We start from the raw sequence: 18225 nt of genomic DNA, 5'->3' as shown, positions 1-18225 counted from the left end.
ATATTCAAAGATCGTCACAAGACACCTGGCAGTATTAATTTTATTTTGGTAGATTGTAGGGTTGTACTGGAAGTGCTGGTTCTTCATCGCTGATTTGTAGCTTCGATTTGAGGAGACTTCAAACCAATTGCAGATGAGAAAGGTGTAGGTAACGGGCATGGCGTTGCTACGAGCAGTTAGCTCAAATCTGCCGGGATGCAGGGTGAGCAATGAAATTGAACTTTACGTAAATTGTATTTATCTTTGTATTTATCTTTTTATCTATTGGTTAATGGGCAATCTGCCTTTCGGAGTTTGTAGCAGACAACATGTTGACATGTAGATGGCTATGAAATGCACCATGTCCCAGGATTGGTTTTTTTGATCACATCTTGGACATGACGAGAACCTGATTGCAGTCCTGTCCCTGTGCAAAGTGTACTCGTACATAGTGTACGTCCTTCTCTCCATCTCTCTCTATCTATCTATCTATCTAATATCTATCTTTCTCGATCGATCTATGTCTCTCTCTTTTTTTCTCTCCAACCCCCCCCCCCCCCCCCACACACACACACACACCGCACCCACAAACACATACATGCGCGCGCGCGCGCACACACACACACACACGCACACACATACCTATCCCCAGTGAACTGCGTGAACAAATCTCTGAAATATTCACATAATCAGGCGGCCTAAAACAGTCCATTACGCAAGGATTATGCGGAAAATTGACCGCCACTATTCAGCCTGGTCTACACCACACAGCTATGAAGTGGCTTTTTCTGTCTAGTGAATCCCTACTTTTTGGTCTTTTATACAATACATACACACACACATACACACACACACACACATGTGCACAGACTCAGTCCAGACTCATTGGACTGATTGTGGTGACGATTCTTACGAATACTGCTTGTAATTTCTGTTTGTTGGTTTGCAGAGCGCGGCGTTTACCACTGCTTTCCGTCAGCCTTGCCGTTTTGGCTCTCATACCAGTGGCGAAGAGCAGGCCTATCGTGAACTTATTGCTGCACGGACATCTCCAGAGCTTGCCAATGCACAGCCGAAAATCTCTTTCCAGACACAAATGAAGTCCTGGTCACAAGAAGTGGAAATACAGAAGTACAAACTCTCACCAGAGCAAGAAATTCTCTTCAGATTTGTACGTATCTGCCAGTATCCTGGCTTGTCCTCTTGTCTTGCTGGGCGGCGTATTGTTTCTCTCCCTCTTGTCTTAATTTAGCATCAGCTGCCTGTCAAGTGTTCTGCTTGCACGCTCTTTTTTTTGCTGTTAGCAGGCACGTGTATGAGTATTTGTGTACTGGCGCCTGTATGTGTGTGTGCGTGTGTGTGTGTGTGTATGTGTGTGTGTGTGTGCATGTACCTGTGTGTGTGTGCATGTACCTGTGTGTGCGTGTATTGCCCCCCCCCCCCCCCCCCACACACACATTATGTGTTTGCGCTTGCCAATGCAGGAAGTGAACGGTAGCATGACAGGTATTCGAATGCACGAGAAGCGCATCACCCGCTGGGCATCTATGGTCAGTATGTGTAGTGTGATGTGGTGTGATGTGGGTGCGTGTGTATGGGGGCTCGGTGACCTAGGACTAGGCAGTACACTGAAAATGGTCATTGAGCCGAAATGTTAGCAATGACTTTAAACTGGTTTCTTTTGAGGGCTGAGTATGCCTGCTCCAGCCTGCAAGGGTTAGATTTCATCTATCCTGGCTGTTTTCGGTGCTACTCATCAGCAAGTAATTGCCATGCTAGTTCAGTTACAATGCCGCTGTAGCTCTGTAACTCTGCAAGGCTGAAACCCCTGTTGCACCCTGGCATGTGCTCTTATGCGGCAACACAGAAACGCAGATGTGACATAGACCTTATGAGGACCTCTTTCTCTCTCTCTCTCATTCTCATTCTCTTTCTCTCCCTTTCATTCTCTCTCTCTCTCATCGCAGATCAATGGAATGATGATCTCAGATGCTATTGCTCAATGTAGTGGTACATTCAAGCGACCTGGAAATGCGATTGCTCAGGTAAGGTTTGTGTCTGTGAATTCTCCCATCCTCTTTTTTTTCTTCAAAAACAAAGTAAAATAATTATTACATTGGTGACCTGTCATTGTTCAGCGCTCCGGTGTTCAAAACTCTTCTCAAGTACTCACATTCTTTTGGCTATACTAATTTATAGCGTGTGTGTGTTTGTGTGTGCATGCGTGTGTGTGGTGTATGTGTGTGTGCATGCATGTGTATGTGTGTGTTTATGTGTGCATGCATGTGTTTATGTGTGCATACATGTGTGTATGTGTGTGTTTATGTGTGTGTGGTGTATGTATATGTGTGTGCGTGTGTGTGTGGTGTGTGTGTATCCTGTGTATTCCCGTATCATGGCGGTAACGTGCCTGCATTGGCAGCTGCTGAAGCGAACGCAGGCTGCAGCGTCGCCGAGATATGCCGGTCCCGACAAGACCAACCTCTATATCCGTAAGTTTCCTGTGACTGTTATTGCAGTACATGCACCTTAAAGGCGTGTATAAAAGCCGCGGCTTATAATTATATGACTTTTTGGGGGGATATTTGCAGGCTTCTGTATGAGACAGGCATCTATAAAAGACAGGTATTTCTATGTATGTCAACACTACAACCAGGCTTATGTGCCGACAGCGCATCTCGAAAACTCAGGCTTGTATTCGAAAACAGGCTTGTATGAGACAGGCCTGTATAGAAGACACTACGGTGTACCTTCTATACGTCTTATATACACTTGCATTCCCACGAACAGGCTCTCAGCTGCACAAACATGCCCTGATGATGCCCAATGGGCGAAGTATTGGCACTCCTTATACTTATACTTTGTACCGTGTGCTATGTTGATTGCGTGTTCAGATCGTTGTTACACATCCAAGGGTGTGTGTCGGCCGTTCATCCGCTATCACGGAAGGGGTCGCATGGGCAGAGCACACATACACTACTGCAATCTGTTCCTGGAGCTCAAGGTGCCGATCAGAGAAGTGCTCAAGTGGCGCTTTGACAAGCATCCGACCATACCTGAGAAAGATCATCCGACTCTGTACGTGCCTACTGCACCGACATATCTCTTCTAACACTAACGTGCAGCTGTAGGAATACTTGATTTACTTTGCACCTCTCTGTTAGCTACACTGTGGCGGCCAGTTCTAGCTAACAGGACATGCTCGCTTGGCTCACTCCTGACATCAGTTGATACTCATCTCTACCGGACTGAATTGACTCACCGCATGGAGTCGTCAAGTACTGATTCACCCGTGTCGCCGTTATTTCTTGCCGACTGACTGAGAAGTGTGTTCTCGAATCGGCAATGGTGCTTTCGGTTGTGCACGTACATGTCTGCCTGTGGGTGGCTGCTGTGTGGTGTGGGTGTGCGTGTGTCTAAAAGTGTGTGTATGTTGGGGGGGGGGGGGGGGAGGGAAGAGCATCTTATTATACCAGGGATGAAAGCTAGCATGCAGCTGCTTTGCATTGTTCGGAAAAGGGGGAATCAAGAACAGACAATGTCACTATGTGCATGGTCCAACTTCAAGCAGGTTTACCGTGTACATGCAGTGCTGCTCAATGAAATCTGATTGCGTGAGTAAGCTTTGCGCCATGCGCCAGTTTACATCCCAGTGTTCGCAGGTTTAGAGTTGCACAGTACCCAGCGGCGCATTAAAGGCCGATTCACAATACAATTTCTTGCGACGCGACGAGCTGCGACAGCAACACACGGTTCACAATCGATCATTTCATGTTTGCGACGGCGCACTACAATTTATAGTAGTACTATGCACGTGCAATGAACGTGCACCCAGGGTAGAAACTGTACTCCGGCTCCATTTGTGTATGTCGTGCGTCGCATGTCGCAAAAGTTGAACTTTCTTCGACTTCTGCGACAGGTGCCTTGCGACGGCTCGCGACAGGCAGTTTCTTGTCGCACCTGTCGCAAATCGCGTGTCGCATCGCAGAAAGTTGTATTTTGAATCGGCATTGATTTCGTTTGATTAGAGAGGTTCCGCATAACGTAATTACGTTAGTAAAAACCGTAGTCGATCTACGGAAAGTCTTACGTAAACTGCATGCCGATCTGGGTTCCGCCATACGGAGTTTTCAAATCACGTAGCTGCCCTTGGCAACTCCGAACATGGCAGTGTACGACCAGATCGACCTGGGGAGAGAGTCATAAATTTGTACCCCAATCCACTTACGGACCAGCTACGTTATCAGAGCACTATCTACGTACTCTGCGTAGACAACTTTCCGTAAGTGGAGTGCAAACTCGCGAATTCACGGGTTTTTCCCGCCCACTAACGTAAAGTTGCTCAACTTTACGTGGTGCGGAACCTCTCTATTGTATTTCATTGAGCGGTACTGTAGTAAAAAAAAGCTAGTAATCAACTAATCATTCTGCACAATGTCCGTTACCATCAAGCACCCCATACCCCATATGGATACATGTTTGTGCTTTGGCAGCAAGCAATCACCGGAGTGGAGTCAATACAGTACATTTGTTCTGTATACATATACGCAATGCCAGTACTAGAAGAATAAATACTCCAATCATCAGAGACTAGAAACAGTAGAATAGAATGGATGAAGCAAAGCCAAAATAAATATGGGAGAAACAGGGCGCGCGTGATTTCTGTTACGAAAAAAAAGTCGAGCAAACGGCTTTATCCAGTTATTCAAGGCCTAGGGAAAGGAGTTGGGGTTAACACCATACATCTGGCAAAGTTTGTTAGGACATCTCTTTATATGCGGACTATGACAATGAAAATCAGTGTAGAGCACAGTGTGTACGTTTCAGCAAGTGAGAACCTAGTGTGCACATCACTAGTAACAGTTAGTGATGTGCACTAGTACTGAGTGAGCACTGCCACCTTCAAGCACGCATGCATGAATACACTACAGGCTAACAGTGTTTGGCCGGCTGCACGCATCCGGCTTTGTAACCGCCCACAAGTTCACTGACTACAGGTGGAGCTACGGTTGCACGCGCGTTGCGCGGTGACATGACTGAACTGGTCAGTGCATGCCAGCTACTCGGGCATGCCGATGAGCATGGGCGAATTTCAGTATTCGTTGTTAGTCTTGGCGAGTTAAGGCGGTGTGTTGGCGCGAGTGAATCAATCAGTGGGGCTCACTCGCTACTGAACAAACCACACACTGGCGTACAACATCGACTAAAGCTATGCTGGTGTGTGGCAGGTATACAGGGGGGCAGGAGCCTGGCGGCATTGGAAAACTAGGTGTGGACTAGATGGCAACCAACCTAGATGCAAAGTAGACAGGAAAGTTGACACTAGTTGCGAAGTCACTAAAGTGCACATGCCCGTGGACCAGAGAGTGTCAGGCGAACGAGGAGAAGGCCGCACGTGCGAAGAGAGGGCTGCCCAGAGGAGCAATATAGAATAAAGTAGAGAAAATACAGAGTGCCCAGAACGACTAAAGTGACACTTGAGAGAGGTGGCGTCGTTGAGCGAGAACGGCCAGCAGCAGCATTGCTAGTCTGCGTCATTGGGGTCAACTGTCGGCGCATCACGCTTGAAAAACGCCTTTGCACGGACCGCCAGCTTGAACTTGGACTGAGTCTGGTGTGGTGATTGTGCAGGCTTGGGGTCACTTTCCGTCACCGACACGTCCAAGCTGCTACCATCTGCAGGACACACAAGAACAACATGTCACTCGTTTGCTTCACAATCCTGGGTGCTAGTTCGGTGTACACAGCAGGAAGCACGCTTGAATACATAATAATACACTCGAACGTCTCTGATCCGGGCGCCTGGGGACCGGGTGCCTGGGGGCCGGGTGCCTGGGGACTGGGTGCCTGGGAACCGGGCGCCTGGGAACCGGCTGCTGCCCCTAACTCAGATTTGCCCGTAGCTTAGGATAGCTCATCTAGCATGAAAGGAAAACACCGGGGAAAGAAAAGGAACATGTGACTAACAGAGTTGCCGAGTTGGAAGGCTGTTATAGTCACCGCTTCGGAGATGTGTGGGAGCTAGGTGTCAGGTCGTCGAATGTCTCAGAACTGTATTATAGTATCTAGTTACAGTGGTGGACAGTTACTCTTATCTCGCATCCATATGGTCCTTTCTACCTCTATTTATTACTGGCTCAACATCTGAGTTTCACATCATGCAAGTATCAGCGAGAGTATAATTATAACACCCCAAGAGTGTGCACCTCCTGATACCCTTTCTATGGGGTTCACCGATGGCGAAAACTCACATCACGTGGTAGTTGTACGTTTCCAGCCCCCTTTTAGCGAGCAGCGGAGTAATAAAAACACACTCCTAGCAGAAACTCATTGCACGTATGCAACTCGCCATGATAGAGGCAGATTTTCGGATTGCGCGCACGCTATCCTTAGTTATACGTAGTACAAAACGTACTTGAGACAAGTGATGTGAGGCAAACAAGGCAGCAGCTTGGCAATGCAGCACCAACTTACAGGAGCGAGAGCCGCTTTCTTTCTTGGCAAGTGAACGCTCCTGATGTATGCACAAGTTGCACATGGCCCAAACATGCACGCCCACACACACACACACACGCACACGTGCGCACAGCAGCAGCAATACGATTCAACATTCAGAGACATCAACTTGACACAGCATGATAGGAACTGGTCGAGTGACAGTTAGAACACACGCGTATGCATGCGGCTAAACGAACTGGTCACGGTAAAAATGATGACAAATTTCTCTGACAGCCCAATAATCTACATAAAATGCTGTGTGAGGTTTGCGGAAACATAATTTCAAGCCACCACGAGCCGCTTTCAGTAGGTTTATAGCACGGCTTTCCTTTGTCTGTGACAGCAACAGTCCATCACCAAGAGTATACAACTGTGAATATGAGCCAGTCCATAGCACCTTCATTATGTTGCTTACATTACCACGCTCTACCGTGAAGTTCCGTAAATAAGCCCCGGGTGTGTACAGAACAAGGGTTTGAAAACTGGGCGTATACTTGGGCAGGGACGTTATTTCAGGACTGGGCCTATACAAGGCGCATGTTGCATCGCTTGCGTTTTCATAAGCATGCGTAACATCTTGCACACATACGCATACACAGGTACAGCATCACCCTGGGCGGTTTTCGGGCATGGGCGAACTCACGGGCTTTGAGCGTGGATGTCGATTCGATGGGCGTTATTTCGGGCATGGGCGTTATTTCGAGTGGGCGTATACATGGAACTTTACGGTATACTCGTGCACTCAAGCTCTCCATCTCTCGTACAAACATTCCTCGTTTTCTTTATTCGTTTGAATCAAAGTGCGATCCCTATGTTTATTGTGGGTGCCGGAACGTCATTTTCGTCCGAAACCTCGTCTCGAACTACAAGGGAAAGCGTTGCTTTTGATCTTCTGCATTGTGTGGATGAAGCTGCATGATGTCATGAAGGTGGCATTGCGCTATGGGCCTATGATTTACACATTGGCAAATCTCAGCAGGACCATGCTACACGTCATGTACATAGTGCACTCACGAATGGCTGCAAGCTTTTCTCCACGATCTCTACATCCACTAGCAACTCATTGACAACTGCTGCTATTCGCACACTTGAAGAAGAGTTGACAGCCTGCGAAACAAGGAAAGCGGGAAGAAAGCAATTGCAGCATGTAATAATGAGTATACCATGCACCTGGTTGGGATGTGTCAAGTACATGTTTGTCTTGGCAACCTGTTGCCTCCGCTCCTACACCAACATCAACACCAATGCGAGGAACACTGTTGGACTGTGGCACAGTGTACTATGATGTGAACGAGTATGCACAAACCGGCATGAGCAAAAGCAGAGACAAGGACACGTCATTCATATCTTTCCGCAGTGAATGCACAGCATATTGGAGCCACAACATGTATTACCACGCACTACACAGGCTTAAGCGTAGAATCCTAGTCGTTACATGGCACGCCTCAATCTCAACCTACCTTGTCCGAAATGCGCATGACGATCTGCAGGTAGCTGCGCAGCCGGTTGAGAAACTCCACCGCGGCCACCATCGAGGGTAGCTGAATCCACAGTACAACAGGAGTGGCAACACAACACAGCACAACACAGCACACCCAATGGCATGGCATAAGAGTCATGATGTTGATTGCTATTGACTAAGAAAACAAAACAAGATAGGCTGCAGAGCAATTACCATCGGTACTAGGAAGACATTATACACAGTAGACACTGGGCTATGGCATTCAGATCTGGCCTGGAAGCCTTTACAGGGGCGCATTGCAATTATCCGCTGCAAAGCCGCAAATCCAGAGAGTCAACACATCTACATCAGATTCTACTTTCAGGCACTGTGGTCTTGTGTCTCAGTCCACCTGTAATGTCTGCCTGGATTCTACGATTCCCCGCAGTACACTGAGAAGAGGACAAGGTACAGTGAACAAGTACATGTGCATGGCCACCTAACACATGCAGTGCAGTGCAGGAAAATCACAAATGTTTGACAAGTTCTAACCGAGGAGCTGAAGATGGACTTGCTGGACGCCTTGAGGTGTTCTCTGGTCTGCACCAGTGCCTGCTTGTCCTCTTTGTTGATCGGACCAGGTAGCTGTGAGCATCTGCAGACCCAACACCACCACCGCAGCCGCCGTCAGTGCCACCACCATCACCATCACCACCAACAACAACCACAGAAAGAAAGAACCGAAAATGTATACTCAAATCCCACCCCGTCCAAGTCACAGGTACATGTACATGCATACGCAAAGCCAGTGGTATTATTTTTAGAGTACTAGTAAACGAAAGCAAGAGTGTGCAGCTCAACTGGGTTGCTGTCACGGCAAAATTCCAGGAGTACTCATTTGTTGTCGGCATGTAGTGCACATAAGTGGGAGTTGAAGGGGAAGTTCTAGTAGGGTCTACAATCAAAATCTCACTACTTCTAGTTTGCAGGGCGCCGAGTCGAATGGTCTTGGTCTGAGGAAGTTGAGACACTCCCTTCGTCCTACATTCCTAGTTCTCAATCGAACTTGCGCACTTCCCCCGAAACTAGGTGAGTGCACCCTACTAGATAGGGATTTGTGCGGAAAATTTCCCTGAAAGTGTCACTTTGTCCTTATAAACGCACGTATGAACATGAAACTCCCAGAACCTGTAGCCTTCTGAACGCTGAATTGAATGGTCTTGGTCCGAAAAGGCTGCAATACAGCATTCCCAGAGCAAGCAGAACATCTTCCGGCCAACCCAGAACAGGTGTACTAGTAGTCCCAACCAAACATGCCGCTCTGGCGGATCCTGTTCTAGGTGGTACCAACCAAGCACACCCTAGATTCATGTACTCTGGTTATATTGGAGCATGCTGTCGTCGTCGCTGGAGTGTTCGCAATACATGTACTTACATTGACATCAGGAAGGCCACCTTGCTTTCCAGCGGCTTCATGATTGTCAACTCCTCTCCGGAGAGTGCACGCGTCTTTGACACCTTGGACGACGATGGCCGCCATGAGTGTAAGCTACTCATGAAGCTCTGCGGGGTGAGTGAGTGAGTGAGAGAGAGAGAGAGAGAGAGAGAGAGAGAGAGAGGAGAAATAGAAGAGAGAAGAGAGGAAGTGGATACGGAGAGAGAGAAAGAGAGAGAGATAAAGTAATAAAGGGAGAGGGAGAGAGAAAGAGAGACAAGGTGGCTTCAACCATGATGCAAATGCTGCCAATAAATCGTAGAAAAAGGCTTTAGAAAAATTCAGTATCATCTATCAAGAACAGAACAAAGCACAAGTGTAATATTTCCACAACACAACACATGAAGTGAGGCTATTGCCAAAGTACATCATGACTTAGAACAGAATGTCTGTTGCTGCTGAATGTTGTTGAGTGGCAAGCACACATATTTCCAGCTCCAGTGGCCTGGGCATGCAACAGTGATGAAAACCAATACTGCTGCTGCTTCTACAGAGGAAATGCACGTCCACGGGCACACTCTACCGACAAGAATTCAAAGAAGATGAAAAAAGCAGTTTTATTGTGTTTACCTTTGTGTCACGGAAAAGCATCGGTAAGCAGTTCTTGTGGCGTATGACGAGTTCACCGGGCTCCTGCAGCCATGCTTCGCCGTCCACCTGCACAGGTATGGGCTCTTCACCGGTGATGGTGATGCGGATCATGGAGCACTGCGCCACACGGTTCCCGTTCGACTGCAGGCCGAGAACCTGTTGGGCGCACGCACAGGAATAAAGTGGTAGAGAGGTTTGTATCCTGCTCACTTGCTGCTCACAATAATGCTGCTTGCTTCTTTACCCCTTTCCAGTATTATTAAACCAGATGCTAGCATTTCCAGTGTCGTCTCAAGAACACACAGTAAGAAGGTGGTCTGTTTTCCAAATAAATATTATGAATTTACTAGTATGATTCACTGGTTAGAGGGAAGGACACAAACAGGAAAAGTCTGAAGAAAAATTGACTATCAAAACCAGGAATAATAATAATAATAATAATAATAATGACAGTTCGCATTTCACTCATTGTATGAGGTCAACGCATCTGTTAACAATTTCGAGCCAAGCAGCTCTATCAGAAGCAGATTGCACAGCATCCAGAAGCGACAGATTAATGCATTGTAAGTCTTTCTTGACAACGTCTATCCATCTCAGACGTGGAATAGAACCAGATTATAAAATTACTAATATGTGAATGCAGGTGTACATGCAGTGAAGAGAGAGAGAGAGGGAGGGAGAGAGAGAGGGAGAGGGAGAGAGAGAGAGAGACTGCACAGTGACTGCAGTCTACCTATCCAGAATAGCCCATGGCTGCACGGCCAGCGCCCCGTGGCCGCTTGACTTCTCACAACGGATTTCAAGGTCCACAACAGTATTTGGACGGGTGTTGGACAGGTTATGGCATAGAAACGTACAGAAAAGCAGCGTCTTTCCTATCATAATGCAAGTCTCCTATAGAACAGGCACTGTGGATGTAATGGGAATCTACCCCATTGAATGCAACTACAAAATGTCGTAACAGTTTAGTGAGCATGGACTTGCCTTTGAGTTGGCCATCTGAATGGATCCAGTCACTGCCACGACTTCCAACAGCTGGTCCTCAAAGGACGGTGCAGAGAAGCGCTACAAAGGGCGAAGCAAAAGTGTGCGTACACAAACGCGAGCGCACACACACATACACATACATGGCAAGGATGACACGTTACGGCAATAATACACAAAGTGACACTGGGCAGAAAGTCCAGAAGGCAGGTAAAGGATTCAGCACACAAACTCACTGCCAGCACCACAGCACCACTTCTATTTTTCATTATTCTATTGGTTTGGAGAGACTCCCATGATAGGTATCCATTTACCTCTGGAGAATCCGTAAATAAACAATACAGTACAGTACAGTACAATACAAACATCATCACTGAATGATGTGGCAAAGTAAGCCTCCTCACCAGTCCACAAAGCCACTACCACACGGACATCACCCTCGAGTGATGCGGCACTCATCTCACACCATAACTTACATCCACGTCTTTCTCCGTCCCCCAGAAGTTCGCTCCGGCCATGTAGCTGGGAATGTTGAGAATCACAATGCCTTGGACACGAGGTAGTTGAATAGTGACGCCATCGCACTGAGCAAAGCAAAAACAACCAAGCAAAACATATCCTCTCAACCTACTTCAAAGTACTAACAATTATGTAGTATGAAAATAGCAACTTCACATAATTATTGGGAATGAGTTTGCTCCCACACTGGAGCAGGGAGCAGGGAGTGGTGCTTTCTTGCAGGTTTGCCGAGTCGAAGGTTCGATGGACTTCTCGTGTGCTCTGGATGGCAGTCGTGAGTCAGTCAAGTGTCAAGTCAAGTCGGCGGAATAGCGCGAGCTCCAGTGTGGGAGCAAACTCATTCCTAAAAAATCATCGCCGAAGTCGCAACCACTATTTCACATAATTATAATAGGCTAATAGCACTCCGTGCCTCAAGCAAGCCCATGAACTAAGTTCGTTCCACAAGATCATTGTGGATAGCTGCTGACACCACCAAATACTAGCAATAACCACCCATGTAAACGCTTGAACACACGTACACACCCGCGCACACTCACACAGTCAAACACCACCCAGCCACCCAGCCACCCAAATACATTTACACATACGCACACATACATACATACCCCCCCCCCCCCCCCCACACACACACACACACAGTCCACTTCACACATATACACACACACACAGTCCACTTCGCTCCATTTCACCTACCTCCAGTTTGATACGTTTATGAAGTGAGCGAGTAGTTCGCTGCACCATCTCACGTCCAGCATACACCCCGTACCAGATGAGGTTCTTGACACGATTCCGACACCGCTCTGGGTGTTCCTCGCGTAAGTTGTGAAAGTCAAGTGAGACTTTAGCATCCAGCCCAATGCCAAAGTAGTTGTTCATCACGCTGATCTCACGCTCACCCTGAGGAATAGGCTGCGAACATGCCAAGTTGCACCTGAGCATGGACACATAAGATCAGACAACAGCATGGGGAAACTCAGAAAATTTCCGCCACCAGGAGATTTACAGGGTTAACCCTCACTGCGGCCACATCATTATCTAGGTTATGTGCTGACAAGCAGTCCAGGTCACCTCGAATAATCCTGCCCATCTTGGACTATGGCACTGAGCTGCTGCAGAGGACCACCAACCGCTGCCAAATCAGTCTTCAATGCATCTTTCCAACGATCCCAGGTTACATGCGGTGGATGCTATGAGGGTACACACAACAGCTGACCAGGGAGACGATCTATCTGGCAATCGGGATATGTGGGTCCCGCTACTTAATTAAGTCAGCGTCCTCTGACTTGATCCACCATCTCCTCAAGGTCACCCCACATCTGGAGGACTTGTAGAAAGGAGATGTGCTCATCAATCTACCAGCCATAATTGACTTCAGGATGAAGCACACACACTGAAGCTGGGAGGATTCTAGCCGCCGACCATAGTGCTGCCTCAGGGTCCAACTTTCCAATCTGTAAAGAAGGACGGCCAGGATAGTCACCCCATTCACAATCCGCTAAAGTGGCAATGCTGAATTCATTGTTGTCGAATACTGACTCTCGGAGAATACAAAATGTACTGATGCAGCAGGGGCTACACCCACACCCGCACAAACACACCCACCTCGGTGGATCCTGGTGGATGGTAACATTCACGGACATACCCTCAGGGGGGGGGGCACAGTTCCATATCAGCTTCCCAGTTTCCATAGTATTTGCAAGGTTGTCAATGACAACTTCATGCATGCAGTCAATGAATGCCATGCATGCACGGCAGGACCCTTTGGAGAGACCTGTTTTTTTAGCCAACCAGTGACACTGATTTCGATGAGGGGTTTCCACCAACAGGTCCAACACCAACAACACTTGGCCATGCAACTGAAACCAATGCACCCTATTTTCCAGAGTATAAGCTGTAATTCACACAAAAAAGGCTTTACCCTACGATGGTCAAATGAACCATGAAACACAGGGTACAGGTCTGTATTCCATGACAAAAAAAGCTGGGTGCGGCTTATACTCCGTAATAAAAAATAAAAAGAATAAAAAAGAATAAAAAAGAATAGAATGGGATACGGAGCTTGGGTTGGCTGTTGGCTCCGTAATATACGGTACATGCATGTTTTGCACACAACGGCGGGTCAGCCTTACCGGAACTCTGGCGGCGGTTGTTGAGCCATGTTACGATGCAGTGAATGAGAGGACGAAGCCATGCTGACGGTGTTCGTGCCGGCAGACATTGTGCTCACACCACTGTCACTGAACGGACCGGATGTGTTGCGCATTTCTGCACAGTACAACACATGTATACAATGAGAAAAAAACAAAAAATAGATTCAAAAAATAGAACGCTACATTCTAAAAGACGGCGAAGAGATAACGATATAAATATATGAAATAAAAGGCACAGTTAATTATTTTCCTAGCATTCAATTTTCACCTTCAACAGGCTATAACTTTGGCCTCCTTCGCTCCATTTCCACAGTCTTGGGCTCTTTGGAAAGCTCCTGGCGAGAGCAACGCCAGGATACCAGGCTCCATCAACTAGCTGCCACAAATCAGGCGCAGGAACACAGCAAAGTCGTCTCCAAGCCCAATATGCGAGCAACTTTCCCCATCAACGCCATTCCACTCTCCTCTATCGCAGAACGCTCAAATCCGAGGCGATTCGAACTTCAGCCAACTGCGTCACTATCATGTGCTGAGTTGGTCAAAGGCAACACGAAAAGGGATTTTCCACTAAAATGGCGAAGAGATCGATAAAAATTTGAATTTGCCGTGACAAAAATACGGCGCGCGATATTTCTGGATTCGTACATCATAGCTATTCGGCGATTATTGCATTGGAAAGCTTGGAGTTTCAGTTACCAAATAGACCCTTCGATTGTTGCATTCGGACAAGAAATGATGGAGTTACGAAGGTTTTACGGATCGATCATGATTCATGAATCAATCATATGTGATCGATTCACGCACACATCGTACATAAAGGGTTAAGAGTATTCAAGCATCTCATTTGAAGGCATGTAATCTGTTTATCTAAAGACCGCACTCGGCATGAATTAGATCACCCCTCTCTGACAGACCATGGTATGGTAGACACCCGGAGTCCAGACTTTTACGTCACTTTAATAAAAATGGCAAATACCAGAAGTCCAGGACACAGGTGATAACTGGGTGCGAGAGCAGGATAGCACTCTTAATACTGCATGGAGCATGCATACAATGCTCTCAACCTAACTGATATGGGTGGATTCACTTGTTACACTTGCCTCCATTCTACCTGTGCATACCCCCCCCCCCCCTCTCCCTCCACGGAATTCTCCTTTCGACAAAGACATACCAGTTGCGCAGAGCGATTGGAAGCTGGCCGGGGCATGTCCCAGTGAAGTCGGGGTGCTAGGTGCCCAGCCAGACGCGCTGCTAGCCTGCCCGGAGCTCTGCCGATCATCCTGGCTTTCGATGGACTGGCTCGACGTGTACGGCTTCTGCAACGAGATCTGAACGCTCTTGTTGCTCGTGCCGAGGCTGGCCACGGATGAATTGACCAGCGAGTTCTCGCTAGAACTGCTCGTGGAGGAATTCAGTGGCTTGGGGCGCTGCACAAATTGGTGCTGGCGGAACGTTTGCATGCCCTGCGCTGGCTGACCCTGCCGGTTCTTTGACGTGATCAAGTGTAGCTCCCACTCGCTGGCGCTGTAGGCGAAGATGTACAGAGAAGAGATATACAGCCAGTTAAGCACCCCCGAGCGAGAGACTTGCTCGAGTTGCACAGCTGCACATGTTGACAGTGAGTAATCGTATGCTTAGGAGAGGCTGTGGTGTAGTCAACTTGACAACAGGACTATATGCCACACTAACTTTGGAATACTGTAAAACACGGTATTTTCGGTGATTTCGGTAGAGAAACCAGGCACCCAAATTTTAGATATCACCTAAAAGGCATTCTGTTTTACGGTACTATTTTAGCAAACGGCGAGGAGACAATAATTTGATAACCGCAATCTATAAGACAAGCTGATTCAACATTTGTGTTTACTTTATTCATGCAATTCAAAACGGTGGAAACAATGTGCAATAAAACGATGAAAGCAGGAAGAAATAGTGCAGAGAAAAATTAGGATTCAGACAAGTTTTCGTACAACACTCATCCTAATTTTTCTCTACACTATTTCTTCCTACTTTCATCGTTTTATTGCACATGGTCTCCACCGTTTTACATTGCATGAATAAAGTACTATTTTACATCTAGGTAAACGAGTGGGACAAAACCATGCTAAATGACACAGCGAGAGGAATGGGAATAGTACTTTAGCGCACAGTACTACTGAGCGCCTGCAGCAACACTCACCTTCGGTTCTTGGAGAGTTCCCGGTGGCGTTCCAGGTCCGGAGACTTGGCAAGCTGAATGAGCGACGACGCGGACATGTGCTCCATGCTTTTGAGCGGGGTCAGGCCGGTGAACATGTAGGCATCGTTCTCGGAGCAGCGACGCTGGCCGCGCAGCAGGTTGCCGTTGGTTACGTCCCGGATGTTGGTGCTGCTAGGCGCGCTGGTGACCGAGGCCGCGGCTGTGTGACCGCCCTGCTGCGACTCGGCGACCGAATCGGCCAGAAGAGCCGAGACGCGCCGAGACGAGCAGTACATGAGCGCCCGCGACCGCACGTCCGGATCCACAAAGCTAGAGACGTCAACGCTGGAACGTTTCTCTACGTCTTCGTGCGCCGGATCAATGATAGCGAATATCGCGTCGAGTGCTGAGGTCAGCTTGTTCATTTGGAACACAAACTCCTCACTTTGCTGTACACAAGAACAGATTACAGAGAATACAAGAATAGGTAAAGAATGTAAAAGAAAAAGGAGAGAATGGACTCGGATGGAGAGCCAAGGATTAATTTATAAAATAAATAAAAAGGACCAAGGAATGCAATGTGCAATGTTATCGCATGAGCTGATTGTTTAGTAACTGGTGGTGTTAGTGGACATATAGCGTAACTTGCAGTTCCTTGGTCTTTTTTATTTTTTATAAAAAGGAGAGACACAGACATAAATAGAAGTCGATGATAAGTACGGTAGGGGTTAGTTGTTGATTTTCATGCTCCGGGGATTAGCCTCGCAGCAGCAAATTTCAGGTTCAACCCCGCCCGTTCTTCTTATAGACCCCCCGTTATGGCACTTAATGAGTGCATGGACCTAGCGCTAATTGGATTCACCGACCGGATCAAGATTGCTGAGCGAGTGTCCCTGGACCAGCCCTCCAGTCCCTCCCGGCCGGAACTTGTCGTGCAACTGAGAAGCAAAGGCGTGGGAGTTCTGCCGCAAGCCCGCGCCGAAACCGGTATGTCCGTAGAAAGTTACTAAAAACTACTGTTACTGGCCTGGTTGAAGCTATATCATGCTTGACAAAGGAGCTTATCTCCTTGAAGCAAAACAGAAACGATGATTTATTGTCCATGAAGCTCGAGCTCCAGGATTTGAAGCGGGAAATCATAGAGCTTCGTACACCACAAATCAATCACTCTTGCTCCTCTCCCCCCGCATACGAGTACCGTACGCGTAGACAGAGCTGCATGTCTCCTGGAAAAGACGGTATACCGAATATAGTCCTTAAGCTGCTGGTGCCTTCCTTGTCTTATCCCCTGTGCTTGCTCTTCAACATGTCCTGTGTGCAGGAGTCTTCCCATCTGCGTGGAAATCTGCTATTGATGTCCCGATATTTAAGAAAGGACAACGCTCCCAAGCTGTTAATTACAGGCCCATCTCTGTCCTACCTGCTATATCCAAGGTCTGTGAACGCATTTTCTATGAATCTCTTTACCACCATGTCGCCCCTGCCCTCTCCTCTGCACAATCCGGCTTTTGTCGTGGCGATTCAACTACTTTGCAATTGACACGCATAATCCAGGATATTCACGGACATTGTAACCTGAAGAAGCATGTAGGTCTCTTCTTTTTTAATCTATCAAAAGCGTTCGACACAGTCTGGCATCGAGGCCTACTTGCTAAGCTCGAGTCCATTTTTTTCTAGTACGTGGTACAGCTCTGCAGTGTCTGTCGTCATATTTGTCGTCCCATCATCAAACTGTCCGTGTCTCTGCTTCCTTGTCCGATTCCTTACCTGTAGTGCCTGGTGTTCCACAGGGGTCCATACTGGGTCCACTCCTTTTTCTAACTGATGTAAATGATCTGCCCTCTCTAGTACCAGACGTCAGCCTTTTTGCTGACGTCACTGCACTGTTGTGCTCTGACAGCTCGCCGTCCAACCTCGATCGTTACCTCCATGCAGACCAGCATCAACTCCACGATAACATGGATGGAAGCTAAGGCCTAACACCGCGAAGACCGAAGCCATGTTCATCAGCCCATCGCCGCCCATTCAGCCGGGTGCACTTTCCAGGAGCCAATGCTAACATCAATATTGTTCATCAACACCTTGGTGTTATAATCGACAGCCATATGTCCTGGTCCCCACAGGTCCAGTCAGTATGCAAGCGAGCTAGTTCCTCCCTTGGCATGCTGCAAAATCACCGCCAACATTTATAGGACCATTGCCGAAAATTGTTCTTTACGTCATATATTCTACCTATATTTGATTATTATGATACAGCGTGGTGCAGTCTGTCTCAGGCTCCTGTTCAAACTCCGGAAATACACCAGCGTCTGCTTCTGAAAATCCTGTTTCGCAAAGATCAAACATTCTCCTCCCAACGTCTCTACAGTTTAGCTTCAGTATCTCC

General features: G+C 47.6%; 2 protein-coding genes across 2 annotated transcripts in view; one reads left to right on the top strand and one right to left on the bottom strand.

Annotated features, from left to right (window-relative positions):
- The first annotated feature begins 32 nt into the window (after window positions 1-32).
- On the top strand, window positions 33-3318 carry LOC135810826 (uncharacterized). The gene is made up of 6 exons (XM_065324256.1): window positions 33-202; window positions 929-1150; window positions 1464-1529; window positions 1947-2024; window positions 2402-2471; window positions 2874-3318. The coding sequence occupies exons 1-6, from the start codon at window positions 158-160 to the stop codon at window positions 3089-3091; spliced, it is 699 nt and encodes a 232-aa protein (XP_065180328.1). The 5' UTR covers window positions 33-157; the 3' UTR covers window positions 3092-3318.
- A 1160-nt stretch (window positions 3319-4478) lies between these two features.
- The window catches only part of LOC135809667 (diacylglycerol kinase eta-like), a 29063-nt gene continuing 15316 nt past the window's right edge, over window positions 4479-18225 (bottom strand). The window contains exons 17-29 of the mRNA XM_065323074.1: window positions 15840-16288; window positions 14832-15184; window positions 13640-13775; window positions 12204-12441; window positions 11465-11572; window positions 10989-11069; window positions 9984-10160; window positions 9354-9481; window positions 8471-8573; window positions 7938-8018; window positions 7492-7584; window positions 6454-6493; window positions 4479-5655 (exon numbers count right to left, since the gene is read on the bottom strand). Coding sequence (XP_065179146.1) covers window positions 5504-5655; window positions 6454-6493; window positions 7492-7584; window positions 7938-8018; window positions 8471-8573; window positions 9354-9481; window positions 9984-10160; window positions 10989-11069; window positions 11465-11572; window positions 12204-12441; window positions 13640-13775; window positions 14832-15184; window positions 15840-16288 — 2139 coding nt within the window. The 3' untranslated portion in view covers window positions 4479-5503. The remainder of the gene's footprint in view (window positions 5656-6453; window positions 6494-7491; window positions 7585-7937; window positions 8019-8470; window positions 8574-9353; window positions 9482-9983; window positions 10161-10988; window positions 11070-11464; window positions 11573-12203; window positions 12442-13639; window positions 13776-14831; window positions 15185-15839; window positions 16289-18225) is intronic.

The sequence above is a fragment of the Sycon ciliatum genome, chromosome 2, assembly GCF_964019385.1.
Source record: "Sycon ciliatum chromosome 2, ocSycCili1.1, whole genome shotgun sequence".
In the NCBI taxonomy this organism is placed as follows: Eukaryota; Metazoa; Porifera; class Calcarea; order Leucosolenida; family Sycettidae; genus Sycon; species Sycon ciliatum.
This window is presented reverse-complemented; position numbering and strand designations above follow the sequence as displayed.

Excerpts from the sequence above, each read along its gene's own strand:
- LOC135810826 (XM_065324256.1), top strand. The coding sequence starts at position 158 with ATGGCGTTGCTACGAGCAGTTAGCTCAAATCTGCCGGGATGCAGG. Across the intron at positions 2,025-2,401 it reads CTGGAAATGCGATTGCTCAG|CTGCTGAAGCGAACGCAGGC; the intron begins GTAAGGTTTGTG and ends CTGCATTGGCAG. Across the intron at positions 2,472-2,873 it reads CAAGACCAACCTCTATATCC|ATCGTTGTTACACATCCAAG; the intron begins GTAAGTTTCCTG and ends TTGCGTGTTCAG.